Source organism: Ochlerotatus camptorhynchus, unplaced genomic scaffold, assembly GCF_037179485.1.
Source record: "Ochlerotatus camptorhynchus isolate MF236.1 unplaced genomic scaffold, CSIRO-AGI_Acam_v1.1 ptg000538l, whole genome shotgun sequence".
Taxonomy (NCBI): Eukaryota; Metazoa; Arthropoda; class Insecta; order Diptera; family Culicidae; genus Ochlerotatus; species Ochlerotatus camptorhynchus.
In genome coordinates, this window is record NW_027041021.1 from 434,354 (window position 1) to 443,473 (window position 9,120).

Sequence of the window (9,120 nt, forward strand, 5' to 3'; positions counted from 1 at the left end):
GGAGATACGTGCATAGACCATTGCTGACGTATATGCGGTCGACCCTGGAGACCGAGTTGTGCGTTACGTATGTGGAGGAGGGGGTCGTGGGGTACAACTTAATCCAAACATCGTTGAGTTGTAGCTGCTGTACCGTGGCCTGGAGAGTATTAGATGTTCGGTGTTGTGCCGAAGATAAAAGGCGACGGTATTATTGAAAAAGCGTTCTCGCTCGGCACGCATTGCTGTGCCCGACGGTGCATATACGTTTGCCAATGTGGTGTTTTCAACCCGCAGAGCAGCGAGCCTGCCATCCAAGCTCTTTTCTACATGGGAAAACCGAATGTATTCTTTTAGCGCTATTGCAGTCCCCGTTCTCGAATGATCGACATTTGCGACAACGTTATAGCCAGGAATCGAGAGCTACTCGTTCTCCACTTCTTGCAGAAACACGATGTCAAGCTCCATCGTTCTGATAAAAGTTCGGAAGGCGTTGAGTTTTGTTTCGTTGGTGATCGTGTTTATATTGATAGTAGCGATGTTGTAGCTGGCGATTGGATTCACGATTGGTTTTCCAGATCCCGCTCGTCACCGATACCATCTCGTCGCTTTCTGGTTCTAGGGCGTCCTCTAGAGTTTGTGCTGTGCGTTGACATTGCCGAGTCGTCTGTCTCGTTGCCTTCGGACTTTCCACCATCAGGGGGCTGTTGACCGGACGTGTTGGACAGCGACCTTTTCTCCGGCGGCGGTTTTGGACCCGATACGGGTATGATGGGGAGAGTGAGTGGAGGAAATTGTGTCTCCGACTGCGTGTTAATTGGTTTTTGTGTAACCGACAACAACTGCTGTTTCGGCTTCTTCGACGGTGGGGGTTTTGTCTGCAACGTTGGCTTTTGGCTCCGTGGCTTCGCATTTGGTTTGGTTGGTGTTGGTGCATCGGCATACGACTTCTGCACTAGCAGCTTTTTGTTCTGCACGCAGGTGGCGCCGATGTGGATGAAATCCCGGCAGTGTCGGCACGTTTGACGTTGACCAAAATAGGATAGCAACGTCGATTCCCCGTCGATAGTGACCCACGACTCGACGTTGTGTTTCACGATCATCTTGGCAATCCGAACACCAGTGGAAATGCGCGGAAAATACAAATCACCTCCGCACATGTGTTCGTGAACTGAGATGACGTCACCGTACGCGGACAGGAATTTGACGATGGCTTCGTCCGATACGTCCTCAGACAGATCGTACAGCTTCACCTCCACTGCCCCGTCTTCCATTGTTATTCGCAGGGGAACCGTCTTCCCCTCACCCACTTGCACTTCGTGTTTTCCGTCGTGTTCTTCGCACACTTTTTGTGCCAGCTCCAGGTCGACGACCTTCACGAAGGCACACCCGAGATTTCTGCTACACTGTATTCTAAGCACTTCACCGGGCTTTAAACCCAACATGGTTCCAACAAAGTTTTGCACTTTTGCATAGTCCGGTTTTTTCGGCAACATCGCATAATCTATGCGGAATGTGTTCGCGCGACGCGCCATCGTGGAGTCGTAGTACGCGGGAACACGCTACGGCTCGGCGATGGAAAAACGCAGCGTGACAAACGATATATAGCTTGAGAGCGACTTCCAGAAATAGCGATAGCGTAAGTACGTCTGCTTGGCTCGGAAGTTGAGCGCTCACTGTTATTTGCAGTAATTATGATAAGATTTTGCAACACTGCTACTCATGCAGTGGTTTATCAGAGAGGGGAAGCTTAGTAATCCCCATTGCCTGCCCATGGTGCCATTCTATCGCGGCATGAGCCAGCAACGCCGGCCATAAACCTACCGTTTCCAACACTCCACTAAAGAGTATGAAATTAAGCCCGCCCACCAACAGCAAGGTGCAAAAATTGGCCAAGGAGGGGACTTGCTTCTCAGAGAGAACGATATCGATGTGATTCGTACCGATGCTAGATTCTAGGAAGAAGTTTAATTTATTGTAGAAAGAAAGGTAAACATGGCTCTCTATGCTTGGCCATAAACTTCGTGGACAGTCTGATTTCATTTTAAATACCTTACCTTATGAAGTCAAATACATACATACCTATGATTGCCATGATGACTGCCGGTTCCCGCGGGGTCACAGTCGGTAAGAACACCAATATATCATCCAAGACTAGCCACTTGTCCAACTGAGGAAGCAGCTGCCCGACGCACAAGAGACAATTTACCCTAACTGATGCAACACCGCTTTTCGAGCACAGATGTTTGATGCGTGGCAACAGCGAATTTTTCATTGAAGGGTAATCGATTAGATTTGCAAATGATGGAAGAACCGCTAGGCATAGTTCTTGAACTTGTGTAGAGCTCGATTCAAGGGCTTTGTACACCATCGGAAGAACGTAGAGCTTCACATCGTTGGGCAAAGTCAGCTTCAGCAGTAGCTCCATATTTTGCATGAATATGAGCAGAATTTGAACTGGGTCCTGCAAACTCATGATGGATTTTATATGTGGAAAGATATGCTTCTCGTATTCCGTCTTGGTACAGCTCTCTGCAATCAACAGTACGTTTGGCAAAACGAACGGTATCATTGTTGGATGGATGAACTCTTTTACGAGGCACGTTAGTATTCGATGTAGATTGATCCGCGCAGGAAGCATTTTTATAATCTGCGGCAAGCCCTTGTAAAATTTAGCTTTATCCTGGTTATCCCTTTGGAATAGCGTATCTAAATAACTGAGACTTTTCACTCCAATGTCGTCAAAGTAGGGTACCTGTTGGAACGGAAAACAATTTGACACAATTGATATTTCGACCCGATGATACATATACCTTACTAAGCTGAACCAAGTCGGGCCTTCGCTCGGGGCTGGCAGTCAGCAACTTTTCAACGTTACTTCGCATTGCCTGCGGCACATTCATCAGACAAGGACACTTCGCCGAACGCAATTCCTGGGCATGTTTCTTAAATGCCGTGTAGTCTCGACCGAAAGTTTTGAATGGATTGCATTTCTTTGCATATATTGCACATATGAGCACACCTGGACATATATAGCAAATGTGTTAAAAGCTGTTAAGAGTACGTTTCTATCACCTCGCATTACCTAATGAATAGTAGTCAGCACGTGAAGAGTAAGCACTTTCCAGTACGCATTCCGGAGCCGTGTACTCCAAGCTTGGAATAGCCAGAATGTTCAGATTGGGATTGTACTCGTATCGGTTCGCGTTTTCATTGCTGGCACAGTAGTCAAAACCAAATATTTTCCAAATTCCATAAGAATTCAGCACCACACTGTGGGGACTGATGTTTCGATGTACCAACTTTGTTTCATTATGAATGAACTGGATTCCCTCGATTAGTTGCAACAGACCATACTTAATTTCTGTTTCGTACAAACTGTAGTTACCAAGCTCGGATATCACCGACGATGGAATATTTGTAGTATCACCAAGAACGTTAGCTAAGCTGGCGTAAACAGGCTCCGTTGCAAAAGCAAAGCTTTCTCGGCTTTCTTCCAGTGGATGCTGCACTGTTAGTACTTGTGGGTGGCGAATTTTCGTAATTTGTGTTACTCCACGCCTCACAATTTCAAAGATCTCTTCTCTGTCTTCTTTAGAATATCGCTCAAGTAATCTCTTTTCCAAAAGAAATATTGATGCTTCTTGCCCTGTTGACTTTTTAGTCCCCGTGTAAATTTTCCACATACATCCTGGAGTCAATTAAACATTAATTCAAATATATCGTAATTCCAACTTACAGAAGAATCGCTTGCAAAACATTACTCACCCCTTCCGGCGCTTGCAATATGTCCAGTTATGTCGTATTCTCTTGTTACGGGATTTCCAGGTAAAACTGACGACAATTGCGAAACGGTTTGCGTTACCGAAGTGTACAGTTTATTGAATACTTCCATGATTAAGAATCCTTGGCATTAATATCGCGTCGAACAGGTTTTTCACCATAAAATTAAATGTTTTTGATTGTAACTTTTTTTTGTCTACATCGACAGGCTAAGACCATAGTTGATCCTTCTCGCCAGCACATCTGTTGTCTTGGTTATTGATTGGTTGGTTTGCACTGAACGAAGTATTCCGATTGTTTTTAATAGAAAAATCAGATGCCGACCAACCATTCGTGAAACTTCTTCAAAGTTCTTTACACAAAAATAAAGATTAATGTCGGTAATTCTTTATTTTCAAGTTTCTTTGATTTCGATGAATATATTTAAAAAACTTTATTGATCGATACTTACATTTAAGATAATTTCTCTATCGGTCGCATGATAGTAATCCTAAAGATGTCATACTAAATTTCTTCTAATTTCGATGTGTCACAAGGACTACAGTTTTCTTTATAAATATTCATCTAAAAATATTTGAATACTGATACCATCGTAACGTTGAACTTTGGTAAAGAACAATAAAGATTGCCATCGATGCACATTTATAATCTCCTTGTTATCGATTTGCATCGCTGGGTAAAGAGAGTTTGATACACACTAGATGACAGATGGCAATGTTTATATTAGCTATCGACAAATTTGGTTCTTCATCGAGAGAAGCATGATCTTCCGGAAAATTAATGGGAAGACTGATCGATGGCCACGAGGATACAAATGTTTGCCATTATAGTTCTTTAAGTTTACTTTGATACGCTCTCGGCCATTTCTTAAGAATCAGCGATAGCAAGCGTGGTAGAATTCTCGGCATTTTGAACCGAATGAGGGAACTTGGTCATGGATAAGACAAATAAATTTTGAATTTCTGCTTGAAAAAATGTGCATCTATTTCAAAACACCATATACTAGAGTGTGATTGTGATTGTGTACCCGCATAAGCGCGAACCATAACATAAACCTTACCTAAAATGGTTAAAATTGTTTATAATCCCTGCTAAACTTCAACTGAAATGGTTATGGAACTTTACATGAACGTTTAATGATAAAGTTTTAACCTTAAGTATTATAGTTTTTTGGAAGTGGACCTTACAAATAATGGGTTGTTAAGAACCATTACCATTCAAAATTCTTGTTTTCTCCATACATTTTCGGAAAGAAAACTATACTAAAACCTTTTAACTTATGGTTTGAGAACATTAATGGTAATGGTTATGGTAACCAGTAAGGTCCATGAATGGTTTTGTAACATCGATCAACTTTATGTGGAATATATCGCGAATTGGTTGCCTGTAAATTAATGATTACCAATTCACGATATATTTCACGTAAAGTTGAGTGATAATACAAAACCATTAATGAACCTTACTGACTACCATAACCATAACCATTAATGTTCTCAAACCATAAGTAAAAACGTTCTAATATAGTTCTCTTTCCGAAAATGTATGGAGAAAACAAGAATTTGGAATGGTAATGGTTCTTAACAACCCATTATTTGTAAGGTCCGCTTCCAAAAAACCATAATACATAAGGTTAAAACTTTATCACACAAACGTTCATGTAAAGTTCCATAACCATTTCAGTTGAAGTTTAGCAGGGATTATAAACAATTTATAACCATTATCGGTAAGGTCATGTCAGGCATAACATTTGATAACGGCACAAAAGCATTTGTAAACAAACTTTCTAAGGCCCTTTACACGCGAACCAAAGTACGCCCACGCAAACCAACAACATCATCGGATAGGGGCAACTATCACCTTTCCGAAAGTGGTATTGGTTTGCGTGGGCGTACTTTGGTTCGCTTGTAAAGGGCCTTAGAAAGTTTGTTTACAAATGCTTTTGTGCCGTTATCAAATGTTATGCCTGATGTGATGGTTCGCGTTTATGCGGGTATATACGCTAAGATTCAATTTTTTTTTTTCAAAAACATGCATTTTTTTTTTGCTTAAAATGTTCCTTGGGATGTATACTTTAATTTAGAAAAGACTCCAAGTCCGCCAGAATATTCCTAACTGCTTTACGAAGCGATTTCCTAAAACATGTACCGGCGCGCTGAGAGAGCAATTTTATCTTTAAACTTCTAGAGATGAACTAGCCTAAGGCTAAAAATTTCCTTTAATAAAGAATTTAAAAAAAAAAATATCTTTAAACGCGTTTATCTTGAAACGGGGTTTTTCAAACTGGCGTGGGAAATAACGCTAACCAGTTATCATCAAATTTGGATATCGCCTAGGTTTTCTTGTTCAGAATTAAATTCTGCTTAGAAATACGTATCTACATATTCGAATATGGATTTTTAAACTGGTGGCAGGGTAGGGATTGAGAACACAAGGTTTTTAGAGCAATGTGCTCTTGATCTAGAACTAAGCGACATACTGGAGAAAATGACAAACATGGTGTACACCGATGGAGACCTAGCAACTTGAGAGAACACAAGATGACACTAACTGTTAAAATAATTAATTAATTTGGAAATTTCCAACCGATTTTGTTAATTATCTAATTATCTAATTAGATTCAATTCGGAAATCTCCAACTAATGAATCTAATATTAATCCAAACCTGAAATCTCAGTCTTTATAATACGCAGGACTTCGGCACTTCCTTTCAGTAATAGATGCTTTTAATGAATGTTAACGAAGACTCGACCGTATATTCACAGACAAACAGACATAACACATTGAACATTTCTCACTGTAAAACATCTTCGCTAAAACATTATCGCCATCTGTAGAGTACACTGTGGTGGGTAGTACCACAAACGAAGTGACAGACGGAGCGGCTCGAAAACTTTGGTGACTAACCTGCTATTTCAATTTTTCAGTGTACCACATGGCAACACCACTACTACTGGATTGTACCACATGGCAACACTACTACTGGATTGTACTAGCATTTTCACCAAATGTATTAGAATGTTTTGGTTCTATCTCTTTCACTCTATTCAAAACTGAAATGCATAAAAAAATGACAAAATGATGCGCCCTCTTTGCACACTGTCAAAGAATCATTGTACACAAAATCAACTTTGTACAAATCAAAACAAAAAAACTAACCCATCTGGTGGATGATGGCACAAGCTTCCAAGAAAATTCTATTACAGTGAACCACATTATTTAAATGGATTTCTTCGCCAGTTAGTCGTCTGTCACTTCGTTTGTGGTAGTACGCTGAACAGATGGCGGTAGTGTGTAAACGTCAAATGCAAGGGAATTGACTATGCGCGATACAGGTGGCGGTACTACCAACTACGATACTTTTAAAAACTGACCGTTAAAAGCATGTTCGATGAACAGCTTGCAAGAGTTATGTCTGTTTGTCTGTGGTATATTCATACTATATCACAGTACACAGAATCATCAATATGACATCAACTTTCTCTAATGATTTCTACTCTACCAGGTCCAATTGCGATACACACGCGACAAACTGTTTGTCTCAAGGTGACTATATATAGGTGTTTTAATGTGTCAAATTCATGATTCAGCCATGTTGGATTTTTGTATGGGACAGCGACCGAGTTTGTTTACAATTTGCTCTAAAACCGCACTTTTCCCCCCCGCGACCTCTTTGCCTATATAGTGACAAAGCTGTATCACCATTTATATACCCACCATGGTTTGTCTGTTTATGTTCTACACGGAGATGAAAAACTACCCAAAATTAAGTACTTTTCCCTCAATTCTGGGGTTCAGCCCAATAACCCAAATTTGAGTAAATCGCATACACAGAAAAAAAAGTTGTTGAATATTACATCCAAACTGCTGCAACCAGGTCAATCCATCGGTTGTGTAATATAACGTTGTACGATGTACATCGATTTTGCGAACAAAATTACATCCATTGATTTAATATTGTATATCTGCTTTTTGCTATTACATCATTATTTCATACATCAGCTTGAATTACATTGATCGATATTACATTTTTTTTTGCTGTGTATAGTAGTTTCCATTTAACACCAGCAAAAAAATTACCTACTCTTAAGTATAGTCTCCCAAAATTAAGTTTAATTCACGTAAATTTGAGAATATGCAATTTACTCAAAAGTAACTTATTGGGCTGAACTATATCGTTGGGTCGAATCTCTCGTTCCTTTTTTGACAACAATAACGAGTGCAAGGGAGAGGCTGAAGTCAATATTAAGTAAAAAGAACTCAAATTTTGGGTAGTATTTTTTCTCCGTGTACATTCACTCTCGTCTCTCTTTCTCTCTCGGCTCTCTTCTTCTAATCTCCTGTCAAATCTAGCACACCCAGTGCAAAAACAATGTGTCTTATATTTTATACACTCGCATAAATTGTCACTTTCAATACTTCCCCTCAATTTACTAGCTGTAGATAACTAATCATTTCCTGAAACTTAATCTTAGTTAATGCTTTAGTAAACACATCCGCGATTTGCATATTTGTCGATACGTATTTTAAAATTAACGTCTTATTCCTAATCAAACTCCTAACGAACATATATTTCTCATCAATATGTTTAGTTCTTTGATGTTCACGCGGTTCTTCTGCAATTCGTATGCAAGGCTGGTTGTCTTCAAATACCGTGAATGGAACTGCGGTAATTCCAATCTCACGCAGTAATTTGACCAACCAAATTCCTTCCTTTACACCGTTGCACAGTGCAATTAGCTCAGCTTCCGTCGACGATAGGCTTATGATCTCCTGCTTCTTTGATGACCATGACACGATGTTTCCGTATACGTAGAACACTTGTCCCGAAATCGATCGTATATCATCTTCATCGTTCGCGTAGTCAACGTCCACGTATCCCTCGAGTGGCACTACGTCATCCTTCTTCATCAGCACGATTCGCATGGACTTTGTCCCCTGGAGGTATCGCAATATTATTATTGCATAATATTATGTCCTATATATTTCTCCTGTGACAATTCTAACTTCCCAGCTTCGAAATCTCGACTGATGTCTAGACCGAGGAAATGCTTTACCTCTCCTAAGTCTTTCATCTTAAATTCATTCGATAATTGACTCTTAAGCCAATCTATTTGGGTAAGATATTTGCAAAAGATCAGAATATCATCGACATAAAGTATGATATCAAGAGCAAATTTTCATTATGTCGTAAGTAACATTCGCACCAATCCGAGAAAAATAATGTTTTGTTTTGATGACCGAAAATTTATTCCTATTTCCAAGTAAACACATATAATCTCATAGTGATAGCAATGTTTAACATATTTAGCAGGGTTTTAATCATACAAATGCAAATCGCTAGCTTTCATGCTAAAAAAT

General features: G+C 40.0%; 1 protein-coding gene across 1 annotated transcript in view; it reads right to left on the bottom strand.

Moving 5' to 3' along the window:
- LOC135713121 (SCY1-like protein 2) overlaps positions 1–3,942 on the bottom strand; it is a 79,930-nt gene extending 75,988 nt beyond the window's left edge. Inside the window, exons 1-4 of the mRNA XM_065236233.1 lie at positions 3,748–3,942; positions 3,065–3,670; positions 2,793–3,001; positions 2,062–2,734 (exon numbers count right to left, since the gene is read on the bottom strand). Coding sequence (XP_065092305.1) covers positions 2,062–2,734; positions 2,793–3,001; positions 3,065–3,670; positions 3,748–3,874 — 1,615 coding nt within the window. The 5' untranslated portion in view covers positions 3,875–3,942. The remainder of the gene's footprint in view (positions 1–2,061; positions 2,735–2,792; positions 3,002–3,064; positions 3,671–3,747) is intronic.
- Between the last annotated feature and the right edge of the window lie 5,178 nt (positions 3,943–9,120).